Source organism: Tamandua tetradactyla, chromosome 4 (genome assembly GCF_023851605.1).
Source record: "Tamandua tetradactyla isolate mTamTet1 chromosome 4, mTamTet1.pri, whole genome shotgun sequence".
In the NCBI taxonomy this organism is placed as follows: Eukaryota; Metazoa; Chordata; class Mammalia; order Pilosa; family Myrmecophagidae; genus Tamandua; species Tamandua tetradactyla.
Window position 1 is genome coordinate 110,239,632 of NC_135330.1, and position 18,506 is coordinate 110,258,137.

An 18,506-nucleotide genomic window follows, 5' to 3' on the forward strand; every position below is an offset into this window, starting at 1 on the left:
AAAAGCTGGAAAATAAGATATCCATGGGGGGAATCAGCAAGGCCACATACATGTTTATGGCTGCCACATAGGAAAATACCTAAGAGGTCCCTAATCTCTCATCTCTGGCTATCTTGCCAGTCTGCAAATAGGAAGTGAAGACAAAGGCAGAGTTGTAAACATTGCTGAGTGTTGAGGGCATACCTCAATGTGCTCACAGAGTCTTTCAGCAAAGGCTGGGAGATTTATTGTTTCAGGCATTTAAGGAAATCTCTGTCCAATCAGTGGCTGGCTGCTAAGCTAACCAAGCAAAGATATCAGGGTTCACATGTTGATGTGATCTTGTACATGGAAAATTCTACACAATTCATTAGAAAGCTATTAGAACTATATATTTCTAGACACTAGTATTGGATAATAAAGGAAATTTAGTAAAACAACTGCATTAACGATACTTAGGAATGAATTTAACCATAGATGTGCAAGACTTCTAAAAGACAAAACATCAATGAAAGGAATTAAAGAAGACCTATATAATGGAAAGACACCCTTTTGTTCATGGACTGTAAGACATTTAATATGTGGCGATACTCCCCACAATTGATCTACAAATTCAATGCAAACCCTATCAAAATCTCAGTTGCCACTTTTAATGAAATTGATGAGCTTATTCTAAGATTTATACAGAACACAAAGGACATAGAAGAGCCAAAACAACCCTGAGCAAGAAAAACAAAGTTGGAGAACCATGCTTCCTATTTCAAAACCTACTACAGAGCTACAGAATCAAAACTGGTGCTCGTGTTAGGATAAACAGAGATGAATGGAATGGAATTGAAGAGGGGTTCCTTTCTGGACTCTCAAGCCTATTCTATTCATCTATATGTTGATTTTTGACAATGGTACCAAGTCCACTTAATGAGGAAAATAATAATATTGTCCAAAATGGTTCTAGTACAACTGGATATCCACATGCAAAAGAATGAAGTTGGACTCCTAAAGATGCTGTTCTAGTTTGCTAGCTGCTGGAATGCAATATACCAGAAACGGAATGGCTTTTAACAAGGGGCATTTAATGAGTTGCTAGTTTACAGTTCTAAGGCCGAGAAAATGTCCCAATTAAAACAAGTTTATAGAAATGTCCAATCAAAGGCATCCAGGGAAAGATACCTTGGTCCAAGAAGGCCGATGAAGTTCACGGTTTCTCTCTCAAGTGAGACGGCACATGGTGAACGCAGTCAGGGCTTCTCTCTCAGCTGGAAGGGCACATGGTGGACATGGCATCATCTACTAGCTTTCTCTCCTGGCTTCTGGTTTCATGAAGCCCCCCGGGAGGAGTTTTCCTTCTTCATCTCCAAAGGTCACTGGCTCGTGGACTCTGCTTCGTGGTGCTGCAGCATTCTGCTATCTCTGAATCTCATTCTCCAAATATTTCCTCTTTTATAGGACTCCAATAAACCAATCAAGACCCACCTAAATGGGTGGAGACATGTCATCCCTTAATCCAGTTTAACAACCATTCTTGACTAAATAACATCATCCAGGGAGATGATCTGATTACAGTTTCAAACATACAGTATTGAATAGAGATTATTCTACCTTTCCGAAATGATATTTTGATTAAAAAATGGCTTTTCTAGGGGGCATACTTCGTTTCAAACCAGCACAGATGCTTAACACCATTAGTCATTAGGGAAATGCAAATCAAACCCACAATGAGCTACCATTTCCTACCCACTTAGGATGGCTACAATAAAAAAGATAGTCAATGTAGTGTTGGCAACGACGTGGAGAGGCATGAAATAGACTGCTGGATGTGGGAAGAGGGTTCAGCAGATGGTAGAGGTAGTTTGAAACATCAAGTGAGAAGAATGAGAATCTCAGGTAAATATGATTGGTGTGCAGTTTCTGGAGCATAGGAGAAAGAACTGGGCTGCTGATTATGTCATTTGAGGGGTCATCAAAGAAGAGATGGTAATTGAATCCATAAAGAAAAAAAAATAACAGAATAAGTATTTACAGTAAGTATTAGGTCCAGCTGAAGTGGGTGAAAAGCTTGGCTGGCTTGTTTGCTACTTTGTTCCTTTTGCCCATGAATTATTCTGATGAATAGAATGAAGAGTGACATTCTGTTGCATATAGTTAAGCATTATTATTCAAGAGAGTAGGTATCTAAACATTTTAGACATAAAAATGGAGCAAAATCAAAAAGGAGAACAGGGAACAAGTGTGGATGATTTAACCTACAGTCTAAATATTATGAAGCACCTGTTACAGTACTTGACATAGATGCAAAGCAAAGTGTTTATGGAGTACCTAGAGGACATGCTTACATTTTCAATTTCTTGAGGTATACACATCTCAGTGAATGCATCTTGTTATCTTGAATTTGTGTTTTCTATAAATTTTTACTTAAGTCCAGCACTGACTTAACGTGTATAACATAAATAGTCTTATTTTAAAAATAGAGGCAGTTCTAACGTGATTTTATGCTAGAAGACTTTGTATGTCTTTTCGCATTTAGATGACTCCCCGTAAAGTTAGCAGACAGTTAAGGTAACAAAGAAATGCCCCTGCTTAGATGGAGCCAGAAGCAAAAGAGAGCATTTGCTGGTCCTGACCTGGCTGGCATCTTGGGGCTTGACTTAGCAAATTAGATGAGGAGCTACTGCAGATTCCCAAGTGTCCTAAATGCACTGGGCGTGTGAGGGGTATGTCAGGAACTCGAGTTGACATTTAACTTCATGGGGATGTTGCTATTTTTTCCTGCTAAAGACAGGTCTCAAACCATCTAAGAATTCACTGTTTACTTAAGAGTTTTAAGTCCTGCTCCATGTATTGACTCATTTGGAGAAATAGTTGCTGATACTGGATGCCAACTGAGCATATTAAATCCTGAGGTAAAATGTAATATTCTAATGTGATGCTTTTATTCATTTTTTCTTTCCATTGACATAAACCTTCATACCTAGTTCAGTGAATTAAACCACAAATTCCTAAAGAATTTTTGGTAGACGATTCCTAAAGAATTTGTCTACCAAAAATTTAAAGTGGCAGATATAATAATAATACTCTAAAGGTTTGTGATAAGTTTTCAAAGCTAGAAAACATCTGCTTGGAGAACTAGTATGAGATATTTCAATGAATTCACCATCAACTGTATTTGAGAATCAATATGCAATCAATTTCACAATCCACTGCAGAAAGGTTCTAGCCAGGAACAGATGGCTTGTCTGCTTTCTTCTTATCAAGCCTCATGTGCCTGCATTTACGGAGAAGCCAGGGACAGGGATTAAGTCAATTGATGAAGAGAGGAATATTAATGAACATGCAAGAGAAGGATGTGGAATTTATCAGTGTATGAGAAGTTCAAGGAACATACATTGATTATTATATTTGAGCTTCAAACATCTTAATATCAAGGAATTATGTAAAAATAGAATGAATAAAAAATGAGAATTATCTTCACAAGGCCAACTAAATAATGTACACATATAATTTTGGAAAAAACTATTAAGGAAAGAACTTAAAAAATTATTTTCACTCACTGGAAGAAAGACTCCTTCATGGCAAGTATTACAATAGTTTTTGAATCTTTCAAAGGGGAAAATTCAAATGCAACCACTATAAGTCAAGCATGAAATTTAACAGAAGCAGACTCATAAAAGAAGAGAATGGGACTTCCTGGACTAATAAAAAAGTTCTTGAACTTTCTGGTTTCAGACATCTATACACTATTACAAATTAGTGAAGACAACAAAGAGTTTTGTTTTTGAGTGTTTCATCTAACGATATTTATGATATTCAAAATGAAAACTGAGAAATGTTAAGAAGTTTTTATTAAATCATTTATAACAACAAACCCATTCATTATTAACATAAAACATAAACTTTATGAAAAATAATATTTTACAAACAAAAAAATTAAGTGAGAAGAGTGGCCAGACTTTTATAAATCTCTTTTAACGTCTGGCTTCACGGAAGAAAGCTGGAGTCATATCTGCTTTTGCATTCAGTCTGTTATGATACCACATACTATGCAGCTTCTGGAAAACCCCTCTGTACATTCATAAAACACTGAGAGTAAAAATGGCAAATTATCTTAGTATTATAAAAATAGTTTTGATGTTGAGCACTCCCTAAAAGGATCTCATGGGCCAGATCCCTCTTTAAGAACCACTGCTCTGATCTAATCTCTTCATTTTACACATAAGGACACAATCTCAGAAAGACTGAGAATCCAAAATAGCACGGCCTGTTAATGGTAGAATACAGATCCTAGATGTTTTGTTCCACCTTCTCTTGGTTTCAGTTCTCAATCAGAAACCTGGGGAATATATACTACTGGCCTGTTTGGTTCTCTCCACACTGAAAGGGTGTCACACTATCTTACCAAAACTTGTATTAAATTAAAAAGAGGAAAATCAACAAACATGATAAAAAAGTAGATATGACCTCTACTTGAACTGAAATGCTAAGACAAATTCTATTACTCCCTACTCCATGCAGGCTAGTAATAACAAACTGCAGAGTAGACAGCTTATATAAATATGGAAACATCACCATTTATCACATACTCTGTGTGGCTGGCATGAAATTCAATGACATATCCCAGAAAAATTTTTACACACATTAGCCAAAAGTAAGTTGTGTATACTAAAAGACTATAAATAAAGTGGCAATCCAATGGGACGTTTAGGTAAAAGGGAGCAGCTCTGAAATATAGATGGTTTTTCATTCCCTACCTCAGACATTTTTTCTTTCTTTCTTTTTTTTAATTAAAGAATCTTTTTGTACACCTAGAGATGACTTCCTTTATATCCTACCAGATGATCCAAATCTTCTTTAAAAGGATCATAACCTTGTTCCTTTAAACAACGTAGTGCCCAGAAAAGCTGGTCCAGTGGAGGAAATTCATCCCAGGGAACCCACTCCCAATCTAGAAAAGAAGAACAGGATAGAAGATCAACTTATTTGCTGAAAGGAAGCACAGTGTTTATTTTGGCATGTTAACCTACATTTAGAAAAAATAAACTAATTTTTAAATGATTTGCTACTAATAAAATAAGCTATAATAGGATGTTACTTAGAATGGAGATCTTAAGAAGAGAATGGTGATCATTTCAAACATGCTGTAATTTGTATATGAAGTCAATTTTACAAAGCCATATCATGATAAAATCCAAATTTAGTATCGTTTGTGTTTACTTAAATAGTGGCCAAACAAAATTCTTAGAACTTTATATACTACAAGTTACACTGCACTAAGACAAGGAAACTAGTTTATTTTAGTGTAGTGTAACTTGTAGTATATAAAGGTCTCAGAATTTTGTTTGGCCACTATTTAAGTAAACACAAATGATACTAAATTTGGATTTTATAAACTAGTTTCCTTGCCTATGAAATAAGGTAAAATGCTTATTTCTAAGTGATCCACCATCTCTTAAAGGTAAAAGAATTTGTGCAGAGAATAAAAAACCATTAAGCCTTTAGTATTTTAGATAGACAAATGCAAAGGGTGCTGATTAAAAAACAAGCCATTGAAAGACAAAGGATTTAACAGTATTTGTCAGCTGTAAATTACCTAAAATTCTAGAGCAAAATGCTAGAATGGCATTTTCTTTGTTGATTGTTAGTGTAAATAACAAAAGAACAGAGAGGTAAATACAGAAATATTAAGGTATACATTCTATATTCTAAGTGTTTCTTTAGATTACATTTGTGTTTATGTGCCTATAAAATTCAGATATGTATTTTCACTCTGGGGAAACAGGGAATGAAGAACACATTAAGCGGGAGCATACCAAGTATTGGAAGGGCTGATGAACATCAGAGACCCACAATCACAGAGGGGAGGGAGACTAAGATCGCGTACCCCACAACATGCTGCAAGATGATCAATTAACCAAGTCCTGCAAAGACTCTATTCCCCGTCTCCTAGAAAATGAAGTATGTAGATGATCCTCCTAATTAAAATTGGATGGTTGGGGGAATGATGAAGTAAACAAGTAAAACGAAGCAGGATATCCTGACCGGCACCTGGTGAAGATGGGGCCAGGGACCACATCTCTCTATTGTCAATAAAATGAAGCTCCACCCAGGCACTGCATCTTGGCCAGGCTGCAGCTGGTTAAGAGCAATCTTGAAAATCAACGGCTCTCAACAGGGATTAAAGTGAAAAGAATTCCTGCTATATGTTATTAAGAAATACAGAAGGATAAGTCTTTTCAAAAAATCAGATTTAGTGCTAGTGACTGGGTCATATAGAAGCATACGCTTGATTTAAGATTACAGGCAAGAATTCTGAAAGTCGCAAGAGAGAGGCAGCACGTCATATCTAAGGGGGCCTCAGTATAGTTAAGTGCCAGTGAGGCAAGAAGGCAGTGCGAAGACATATTTAATGTGCTGAAAGAAAAAAATGGTCAACAAAGAAGTCTGTATCTGGCAAAACTGCCTTTCAAAAATGAGAGACGAATTACATTAATCAAAACAGTATGGTACTAGGTTGGTGTGATGCCCTGATATATCCCACAGTAATTTGGGCAATGAATAAAGAAGTATTTGCAAAGTCCCCTTGGAGGACTGGGAAGAAAGCTTCCTTATTTGGAGAATTTCTCATGTTTTTGCAAGCAGTGGAGACAACCAAATCAATAGGCCAAGACCTCGATTTTGGGATTCACCCTTACGAAATTTACTCCTGCAGAGGACAGGCTAAGCCTACTTGAAATTATGCCTACCCCATGAGAACCTCTTTTGTTGCTCAGCTGTGGCCTCTCTAAGCCAACTTGGCTGGTGAACTCACTACCCTCCCCACTACATGGGACATGACACCCCTGGGCGTAAATCTTCATGGCAACATGGTACAGAACTCCTGGGATGAGCTGGGACCTGGCTTCAAAGGCTTGAGAAAGCCTTCTTGACCAAAAGAGGGAAAAGAGAATTGAGACAAAATAAAGTTTCAGTGACTGAGTGATTTAAAACAGAGTCAAGAGGTTATTCTTATGCATAGATATCCCTTTTTAGTTTATGGTGTATTGGAGTGGCTGGAGGGAAGTGCTTGAAAGTGTTGAGCTATGTTCCAGTAGCCTTATCCTTAAAGACGATTATATAAAGATGTAACTTTTACAATATGACTGTGCGATTGTGAAAACCTTGTGTCTGATGCTCCTTCATCCAGGGTATGGACAGATTAGTAAAAAATATGGATAAAAAAATAAACAAATAATAGGGGGACAAAGGTTAAAATAAATTGGATAGATGGAAATAGCAGTGGTCAGTGAGAGGGAGGGTAAGGGGTTTGGGTTGTATAAGTTTTTTCCCTCTTCTTTTTATTTCTTTTTCTGGAGTGACACAAATGTTCTGAAAAATGATCATGATGACGAATATACAACTATGTGATGATATTGTGAGTCATTGATTGTATACCATATATGGACTGTATGTGTGTAAAGATTTATCAATAAAAATATTTAAAAAAAGAAAAAGAAAAGCCATGGGTTTCATCTATTCCGTAGTAGGCATGCAGAAGCCTGGCTTTTCCGGTTAACCGAATGGATGTATGTAGTCTAGAGCTATACAACTTGGCCTTTTCCATTGATAACATTTGCCATTTCACTTAGGGCTGTGTAGTCTTCCAATGTCTACAGTTCCCTCAATGGCCATTAGAGTCACTGAAGAGAAACAGAACCATCAGAAAACAGTGTGAATAATGACAGTGAGAGAGGAAGAAGTTGCTGGTTATACCCTACTCATATATTTTTTAAATATAGGTCAGATCTAGTGGAAGGGAAAGAAACGTCCTGTTAAATTTTCATTTATTGTATGTATCTGGAAATCTCTAAATGTGATTTCTTAGTGTCAAATAAGCTGCAGAAATCTGGGTGGAAAAAACCAGCATGGTACTGGCACATGGAAGACATATAGATCAATGAAACAGAATTGAGACCTCAGAGATCAATTCTCACATTTAAGGCCAACCAATTTTTGACTTGGCAAAGACCACTCAACTGAGAAAGAATAGTTTCTTCAACATATGGCGTGGGAAAACTGGATATCCATTTGCCAAAAAAAGGGACCCCTACCTCACACCTTATACAAAAATCAACTCAAAATGAACTTAGGACCTAAATATAAAAGCCAGAACTATCAAACTTCCAGAAGAAAACATTTCAGAACATCTTTAGGACCATGTGCCAGGCAATGGTTTCTTAGACTTTACACTCAAAGCACAAGCAGCAAAATTAAAAATAGGCAAATGGGACCTCATCAAAATTTAAAATGCTTGTGTCTCAAAGAACTTTATCACAAAAGTAAAAAGACAACTTACAGAATGAGAGAAAATATTTGGAAACCACACATGTGATAAAGTATTAATATGCAGTATATATAAAGAAATCCTTCAACTTAACAAAAAGACAAACAACCCAATTAAAAAATGGGCAAAAGACTTGAACAGATATCTCTCCAAAGAAATATGCAAATGGTCAGAAAGCATGAAAAGATGCTCAACATCATCAGCTATCAGGGAAAGGCAAATCAAAACCAAGAGACACCATTTCACACCCATTAGAAAGGCTGCTACTTAAAAAATGGAAAATAAGTGTTGGAGAGGATGCAGATAAATTCATTGCTGGTGGCAATGTGAAATGGTGTAGCCACCATTGAAAATGGTTGGTGGTTTCTCAGAAAGCTAAGTCTAGAATTACCGTATGACCTGGTAATCCCACTACTAGGTACATACCCAAAAGAACTGAAAACAGAGATGTGAACAAACACTTGCACACCAATGTTCACAGTGGCATTGTTCACAACTGCCAAAAGATGGAAGCAACCCAAGTGTCCATCAACTGATGACTGGATAAACAAATTGAGGTACATACATAGAATGGAATATTATTCAGCTATCAAAAGGAATCAAGTCCTGATACACTCAACAATAAGGCCGAACATTGAAGACACGATATTGAGTGAAATAAGCCAGACACGAAAGGACAAATATTGTATGATCTCACTGATCTGAAACCATTAGCATAAGCAAACACAAAGAGTCAGAATCTAGATATAGGTTACCAGTGAAAGGGGTAGGGGCAGGGAATGGGAAGTTAGGGCTTAAAAAGTACAGGTTTTTTATTTGGGATGATGGATGTTTTGGTAATGGATGCTGGTAGCACAACATTGTAAACGCAATTAACAACACTGCAATATATATATGATTATGATTAAAAGAAGAAACATGAGACTGTATATATTGTGTGTGTGTATATATATATATATATGGTAACAGAATAAAAATTAAAAAAAAATTCCAAGGAACTACACTATACAAACAAGAACCCTAAGTTAAACCATTTAATTAATAGTATAATTATGAAAATGTGCTATCATTAGTTGTAACAAATGTTTCACACCAGCACAAGGTGTTAGTGATGGAGTGGCACATGGGAATCCTATATTCTATACATGATTGTTCTATAAACCTCCAGCTTCTCTAATAAAGAAAAAAACAAAATGAGGGAGAAATTAAGACATTCTCAGATAAACAAAAGCTCAGGGATGTTGTCACCCACTAGACCACCCCTACAAGAAAGGCCACAGGGAGTTCTGTAGGTTGAAAGGAAAGGACACAAGACAACTGACTGAGGCCATATGAAGAAATCAAGATCTCTAATAAAGATTGTGACATGGGTAAATATAAATACCAGTACTATTGTATTTACTTGTAACCCCACTTTTTACTTGCTACAGGACCTAAAAGGCAAATGCACGAAAATGCACAAAATATGATACAGTGGTTTTTGACTTGGAATTTGTAACAAGAACTATATAAAGGTGAAGGGATGGAGAAGTACAGAAACATAAGTTTATGTGTACAAATGAAGATAAGTTGGTTTCGAAGAAAACAAGATTGCTAGAGATTCAGGATGTTAAATTTAAGCTCCACGAAATCACAAAGAAAATATCAGGGGATATGCAAACTTACAGAGATAGAAAGTTGAGTGCAGGTTATTGGGGGTGGTGGTGGAGGCAATGGAGAGCTAATATAAAATGAATGTAGAGCTTCTGTTTGGGGTGAGAGGAAAGTTCTAGTAATGGGTGGTGGTGAGGTACTGCATCATTGTGAAGGGGAATAATCCCACAGAATGGTATGATTCGGAGGGGATGGTACAGAAAACACACATGCAGCAAAAGAAAAGAAAGAGAGATTAAAGAGATAATGACAATTAAATGCAATATATGATACTGAGGAGATCTAAGAATGGAGGAAAAAGGGCACAAAAGGACATTATAGAGACATAAGAAAAAACTGAATATAGACTGTAAGCTTCACATCAATATTAAATCTTTGAATTTGACAACTATTCACAGGAAATGTATACGGAAGTATTCTTTTTTCAAGGAGTATGATGTGCAGGTGTGCAACCTGTTCTTAAATGTTCAAAAGAGAGAGAGAAGAAAGACAGACGATACAGCAAAGGTAGTAAAATGTTAAAACTGGTAGATCTGGGTGTCTGGTATGGGAAATAAAAACATGTTGGTGTTCTCTGCATTGGGTTTTGCATTATTTTTGCAAGTGTCTTCTAAGTTTGATATTATTTCAAAATAAAGTTAAAACAAATAAGGAAAAAAACCCCAAACATACAAAAAACAGCCTAAAATAAAAATAAATGCTAACAATAAAATTACCATTTATTGGGCACTTACTGCATGCACTTAGTCCTTTGTGTTAAATCATTTCTTCCCCACAACAACCCATGTAAGGAGTCACTTATTATTAGACATCAGAAAACAGGCCCAGAGACATTATTAAATAACTTGCCCAAGGTCACACAGCTCTATGTGGAAAAACCAGAATACAAACCCAAGCAATCTCTCTATAGCATTTTTTGTTCACATCTTTATGTCTCAAAGGATTTAACTACAACCAAAAAGAAAAAATACATAAATCTATTTTATTCACTGGCAATAAAACATAATACTCCTTCAGGCTCTATGCTCTTCTCAAAGAAAATTCATTATTACATAATTCTCTTACTTTCATTTTTTTCAGGCTCTACGTTCTTTGGTTCTGAATCATGAGTCAAATCCACCTCTCCTTTCATTAATATGGTGACATAATGGTAATTCTCATTTTCAATGAAAGAATTCACAACTGAGGCAAAACGAACATTTTTCAGGTGAAGAGCTGTTTCTTCCCAGGTTTCCCGTTGAGCACATTCTTCCCAGCTTTCACTGGAAAACAGAAACACAACATTGTATCAAATTTGTTTATATCATTTTTCCATGCAATTCTTGACTAGAAACTTCTATAGTAAAGCAAAAGTACTATAATTGGTTCAGACTTCAAAACAATGAATCAATAACACTGCCTTTGTCATTCTGCATATCTTGTATTTAGTTATCTGAAGACCAAAAGGATTTCATATTGAGCAGAAAGACACATTTAAACAGTTCAGCACTAATTCACATGCCTGGAAGCAGTAAGTAACCAGGAGGCAGTTTAGTATATTAGCGAAGCATACAAGGCTTTGGAGTCAACTGTAGACAGAGGTTTGAATTCCAACTCCATTACTTTCTACTTGGATAAGTACAAAGTACTGCTTTCTCATGGGGTTGTAAATACATCAAAGAGAACAGAATGTCTTTTTCTGTAGTCTCACAATTTCAGGTCAACCCTCACAATTGAGAATAAGCAACACCCACCTCACAGTCACAAGAGTACAACGACCAATCAGGTGTCCTCTACCTCCAAGGGGTTTGCTAAGGAAAGCTAGACAAGTCCTTCGACCCTTTAACTCACTCAGACTGCCTAAGAAGACAGGAGCTCTTTGGGAGGGAGGGAAGTTGTGATTATCAGCCTAATAGGAATGTATGTTGTTTCCCTTCCTCCCAAGGAGGTATGTGCTCTACCCCCAAGTCAAGTAAGATGTACTCCCAGAGAATCCAGTCAGATTGGAGATGGCAGCACATAGATGACAGTGTGTCACACCCATACTAAGTACATACTGAGGCGCAGAAATTCATGGGCCTACCACAAGGCATCAGAGCAAAGGGGGTAGGAGGGGAAGAGTTCCTGGGTTCTGAAATGCGTCCCTTGGGAGTTTAGGGATGTATGTGACTAGAGAGATTGAGGTTTAACTTCTACCTGGGGAATTTAGAAGGCAGGAGATTGCTTCAAGTAGCTGCCAGGGCAGAGCAAGGACAAAGGACAGCAGGAAAAGCATCATTTGCACTGTGTATTTTTTTTTGGGCCAAGCAGATGCCATAGAGGCTGCTGGATAATCCAAGAGGGAACCCCAGCAGGAAGAAGCTGTAGGGTGGTGGGCTAAGAGCAAGAGCTAGGGAAGGAGATGGGTGTCATAAAAAGTCAGTCACCTATGTCAGGGAGCTGTCCCTGTGGGACTTCTAAATAACGCATACACAGACCCTAAGAAAGGAGTAACATGGAAACCTGCACCCAGACTGCACCAACAGGGGTATAACAGCAGCACTAGGCAAATAATATAAAAGGTTTCCCTTGTGCTCTCCTCCAACAGAGATGAGAAGGTGGAGAAAGAGCAAAACCATGGACCATACCTATTTTCCCCACTACAGGTGTCGAATACACAGAAGAGAGATTACAAACTGGAAATGAGACTGAAGTTTTAAACTGGATTGGACTTTAAAATGCTGGGAAATGAATCCTAATGACCATAATGTGATTTATTTTTATAACCAAATGCCAGTAAAACAATAGGAGAGAAAAACTATGTTTGAAGACAACAGAAAGAGAAAATAAAGCTACTTCCTATGGATTCCCATCAAATTTAGCTCACTCAGTATACCAGTTATATAAAAATCAAATGAAGGCATACATGTGAAGAGCTTAGTAATCTATCTAGCACTAAGTCAGAAGTTCTTTAAAGTTCAATGTTGGCCATTATTACGAGATATCTGAGTCAAGACACCAACACTTTCTTGTGCTATTGCTAAAATTGCTATCTCTTGTCATTGGTCTAATTGTTACACATTCTAACTAGTGCTAAATTTGTGATCTAGTTTGACTAGATCAATAATGAACAACAAATAACAAAAATCAAAAGAAAATATGGTGTGCTTATTGGGGCAATTTTGTTCTTAATCGAGACTGTTTCTCTCATCCAAAATTGATAAACCTACTGATGCCTTTGGTAAATTCTGAGCATCATTTTAAAAATTCCATGTACTATAAAAGTTCAAAACAATTCCGTATTTTACAAAGCAGAGAGTCTGATTAAAAGCCACCAGGATCAAGTTTATGGCAGGAGTGTCAACGATTCGCAATGGATGGAGGTGGCCTAAGTGTATATCGACTGGGGAATGGTAGCGGGAACTCTCACCTATCCATACAACAGACTACTGAGCAGCTACAAGAAGGAATGAAGTTCTGAGGCATGCAACTAGGTGAAGGAACCTTGAGGGCAGTATGTTGCATGAATTGTCAGAAATAAAAAGGCAAATATGATTATGCCTCATTCATACAGACTATAGCATACGACCTTGGAGAACTGAAGTTGAGAGCATGGGTTGAGGCCTACTGTAAAGCTTCATAGACTGTAAACTCTTACAGCAGTCACATCTATTTCCAAGTTGTAACTGTTATTTCTAAATCTGAGATGCTGAGCTATTTGTGTACAACTTTGGATATTTGTGTGAAACCTGAAACTCAGAGTTAGAGTTCTGAAGCCATAAAAGTCAGCATTACCCCATAAAATTGCTAAAAAAATAAAACTGAAAAAGTGATTAAACTTCAATTAGAGAAATGAATGAAGCTGATATGGTTAGGAGTAAGGTAATCAGAATATAGTGTCAAGGATGATATGGTCTATATTTCACAAATTCAACTTCTCTGTGAAACCAAGGGAAGAGATGTTTATTTGGTGCAAAATTTGTATTTTTAATAGTATATTATAGGCATTATATAGACATCACTTTTTAGTTTATGGTATTGGAATAGCTAGAGAGAAACCTGAAATGTATTCCAGTGGCCTTGATTCTTGGATGATTGTATAAGTATATAGCTTTTACAATGTGATTGTGAAATTATGAAAACTTTGTGGCTGATGCTCCCTTTATCTAGGATATGGACAGATGAGTAAAAAATAAGAACAAAAATAATTAAACAATGGGGGCAGGGATAAGGGGTAAAAAAGAATTGGGTAGACTGCAATACTGGTGGTCAATGGAAGGGGGAGTAAGGGGTATGGGATGCATTTTTTGTTTCTTTTTATAGTCATACAAGCATTCTAAAATGGTCATGGTGATGAATACACAACTACATGATAAAAAAATGAAAGTGGTGATGGACTATGTGATGATACTGGAGGCTTCAACTGTATACTTTGGATGGATTGTATGCTATATGACTATACCTCAATAAAACTGCATTAAAAAAAAAAAAGTCACCAGGATCAAGCCTCTACTTCTAACTACCAGTTAAAAGGAAATAGGTGGATTGGAAGAACGTTGCCAAAATTTGAGAAATTCTTCAACAAATAAATGGCACTGATATGAAAAGGTAGGGGTCAGGGCAGTTACTGTTAGACCCTTAAGACTTACCAAACTCAATTATGTGTTCTTCTTTGATTCTGGCTGGTACAAGTCAACAGAAAAAGTCATTTTCAAGGCAGTCAGGCAAAACCTAGTGCAGACTGGGTATCAGATGGTATGAAAATAATTATTTCTTTAGATGCTAAATTTACGTGATATTGTGGCTATGCGTTTTAAAAAGCCTATTAAAACAGAATTCTTGCTTGCCATGCAGGAGACCTGGATTCAATTCCTGGTCCATGCACTTCCTCAAAACCAAACAAAGAACACACGAAAATTCAACAAATGGTGCTACAATAATGGTATACTCACATGGAAAATAATGAAATGTGATTCTGCCATACAGCATACAAAAAAAAAAAAAAGCCCATTAGAGACACATACTGAACTATTTCGGGGTGGTATGACAGCATACCTGAAATCTCCTTTAAAACTTTTCAGATACCAAAGCATACTGCCTGCATATGTGTGTGTGTGTGTGTGTGTGTGTGTGTGTGTGTGAACTGAAAGCTGGCACAATGAGAACCAGCAGGAGCCCGCTGAGTAGTGGATACACTGACCACTTTTCCTACTTTCACGAACGTTTCAAACCTTTCACAACAAGGGAGAAACAAGCGCTGGGTCTGAACACTATACTCTCACCTCAGAATCCACTTTACAGCATGACTCCTGGCTTTCTTCGCCTTACGTGGAACCGACTGTAACTGACCACCTTTTGTTGGTCGGTATGCTCCATCACCCAATCATCACCCAGAAAGCCAAAGCAAAAAGGGGTGAAGATGGGTATTTCCCGACTTCCCCATCTCACAGGTGAAGAAACCGAGGCGCAGCGCTTCCCTAGGCGGTTTGCTCGGTCAGGACACAACTAAATCCGGAAGGCCCGTGAGTAGTAAATCCGCGGGTCCATTTAAACCGCCAGGAAACCTTGCAACCCCTCCACTGCCACGCTGGGCTCACAGAACTTAACAAACACCCACTCTCCCTCACTTAGGTTCAAGCACTAAGAAAAGGCACAGCTCACACACCAACTCCACTCTAGTCACTGAGAAGCACCGCCGACCTGTCTCCGTCAGCTAGCGGACCGCAGAGAAGGGGAGGGAACGCGCTAAAAAAGACGCACGCATGCACGTCGCACGCACGTCGCACGCACGGCCCAAGGTCCTCATTTCCGTCTGCACAGGCTCCGCCTCTCCCGGGTCAATCAAGGCAGTTGCTCACCCGAACTCCAGATGACCCCCTGGAAGTTGGAATCTGCCGGCTCCGAACGACCCTTTCCTCTTCCCCAGGAGGACACAGCGAGGATGCCTGCAGCTGGTCACCACGACTCCCACCCCGACACCGGGACGCTGTCCCCGCGGCTCAGCGCGGGCGGTCATGTCGCGGAGAGACCCACCTGCCGCGGCGGAAGTGTCCTTAACCCTTCGCCCCGCCCATCGCTCCTTGCGCTCAAATCTTGGCGGGAACCCCCAGCCCTCTTGCAGCCACCCTCGTGGTTCGCGCCTATCCTTCTCTTGAAGGTTTCGTTTTAACCAGCGCCGTTTACTGTTGCACTTTCATTCTTCCACGTTCCACCTGCAGATCCCTCCACACCGTACATCCACAAGCCACCTACTTTAAAAAATCTTCTTGTGCCTTTGTACATCTTACTAATTTTTCTTGAAGGACTTTTTATCTCGGTGAGGTCATTTTCACTAGAACGCACATTAGTGTGGTACCAAGGCACGAACAGATAGGATGGAAAAATCCTTTGGTAAATAACTATGATTAAAAAGTATTCATGGGCCATGGTGGCTCAGTTCTGCCTGCCATACCGGAGACCCAGTTTAATTCCCAGTGCCTGCCCATGTAAAAAAAAAGTATTCACCAATCGAGGGTCGGGGGAGGATAAGGATGAATCTGTGAAGTGTGTAGGGTCTGTAAAGTAATTAGTTACTTGTTTGGGAGGAAAAACGGACACTGCTCTAGATCTCTGCACACACTGTACACGCAAAAATCCCAGCTGACTCAAAGAGTTGTAAATTCAAACAAACAAATGAGTAGTCTCTGGATGGGTAAGACTTACTTTTTTATATATACATTATTTTTACTTCTACCCAGTAATATGTGCACGTAATTTAAGATCAATGTTTGCCTGGGGATAGGGGTATGGGGAGAGATTGACTACAAAGGCATATATGGTTGTGCTTAGTTCTTCACATCCAAACCCTCAGGCCTGGTCTGAACTCAGAGTTTCTTTTCGTTTTTTTTCCTGCCCTTCCCATTTTTAAATCTTTGGAGCTGTAGACAACTCCAGAACCCAACTTGTGATTTGATGTAGTATATTGCATGGTATGTATTGTCTACTGTGGCATAATCATGTGATTAACTTTACACAACAACTCAGATGTGCAAAGAAAATGAATTTCTCTCTCTCTTCTTTTCTGTCTCTAAGAAGTCTGTCCTTCCTCCCTAAAATCTTTCTCCCTGGTTGGGATTTGGGACTGTGCAGAATTAGTTAAATGTTCAACCTGGTTCAAAATTTAGTTGAGTCTAGTCCCTTTAAAAACGTGTTTCATTCTGTCTTGGTTTAAAGGGCTGGTGCCTCAGTCCACTTTCTCCTCCTCTGCTTCTTTAGTAAGGAAGTAGGAGGTCAATGTGAATGGGTCATGTCACATTGTAACATTGTAGGGAGACAGTATCCTTGGATCTATATGAACTCAGCTTGGTCCCCAGAGACCAGGCAAGTAAGAGATCAGAAGAGGCCATGGGAACCAAGAAAACAAAGAAAACCAAACTGTGGATTGTACCTATGCCTGACTGTACCATGTGACCAAGTTGTTTTGGCACAGGGAACTCTTCAGGGTGAACTCCTCTCAGAGCCTCAAATGGCAAGTGTGACAAGGACCGGGACAGGACATAAGAACCCTCCTCTACTTCAAGCATTTATCTAATAATCACTCATCTAATAATCACTTTGCTTCTCCAGACTGGGGAACACAGAGAAAAAGAATATCTGAATTCACTTACCGCTTTCCTCTCTATTTACTGTTATCTCCAAGTGACAGAAAAAGAAAGATTGCCATTTCGATTTACCAAAGTGTGGGAATGCAATATACCAGAAATTGTACGCTTTTACATTGGGGATTTATTACCTTATAAATTTAAAGTTCTAAGGCCATGAAAATGTCCAACTGAAGGTATTAACAGAACGATACCTGTTCTCTGATGATATGCTGCCATTATCAGAGACACTTCTGTCACATGGGAAGGTAGATGGCTGGTGTCTGCTGGTCCTTCTTTCCCAGGTTTCATTGCCTTCAACTTCTGACTTCAGTGGCTCCCTCTCTCAGCTTCTCTAGTGCTCTTCTTTGTTTGTCTTAATTTCATCAATTAGATTCTGTATATTTTTTATCCTCATATAAAGAACTCCATTTAGGGGAATTAAGACCATCTTGAATAGAGTGGGTCACATCTCAGTGAGATAATCTATCAAAAGGTCCCTGCTGCAATAGATCTGCACCCACAGGAATGGATCAAAAGAACAAGACCTTTTCTAGGGTATGTAATAGTTTCAAGCAACTGTCATGTTGTGATGAAGCCCAAGCTAAATGCATAAAGAGGCCATATATATGGAGAGAGAGAGACAGACAGACAGAGAGAGAGAGAGAGAAAATGAAGAAGCCAGCTTGGACATTTTAGCCCAAGCAGATGTGAGGTAGAGAAAACCCGAAGAGCCTAGCTGACAACCAGAACTGAGTCCACACATAGCGACTGGCTACGTAATTTGAGGAGTCACAGTACAACATGAAAATATGGGCTCCTTGTTCAGATACATTTCGGAATTTCAAGATGGAGACAGCAGAGAATTATAGCAGGCACATGGCCCTTCCAAGCACAGGGCCTTCTTATTACTGAGTCAGTGTGGTACACGTACCCAGGAAGCTAGTCCTACTCCAGATATATGGCTTCTTTTAATCACCCCA

At 38.5% G+C, this 18,506-nt stretch overlaps 1 protein-coding gene across 1 annotated transcript; it reads right to left on the reverse strand.

The window, feature by feature from the left end:
- Positions 1–962: 962 nt before the first annotated feature.
- NUDT15 (nudix hydrolase 15) lies at positions 963–15,931 on the reverse strand. The gene is made up of 3 exons (XM_077158243.1): positions 15,763–15,931; positions 11,012–11,208; positions 963–4,918 (listed from the first exon to the last, which is right to left on the reverse strand). The coding sequence occupies exons 1-3, from the start codon at positions 15,918–15,920 to the stop codon at positions 4,779–4,781; spliced, it is 495 nt and encodes a 164-aa protein (XP_077014358.1). The 5' UTR covers positions 15,921–15,931; the 3' UTR covers positions 963–4,778.
- Between the last annotated feature and the right edge of the window lie 2,575 nt (positions 15,932–18,506).

Excerpts from the sequence above, each read along its gene's own strand:
- NUDT15 (XM_077158243.1), bottom strand. The coding sequence starts at position 15,920 with ATGACCGCCCGCGCTGAGCCGCGGGGACAGCGTCCCGGTGTCGGGGTG. Across the intron at positions 11,209-15,762 it reads GGGGGTCATCTGGAGTTCGG|TGAAAGCTGGGAAGAATGTG; the intron begins GTGAGCAACTGC and ends TCTGTTTTCCAG. Across the intron at positions 4,919-11,011 it reads AGAGCCTGAAAAAAATGAAA|ATTGGGAGTGGGTTCCCTGG; the intron begins GTAAGAGAATTA and ends CTTCTTTTCTAG.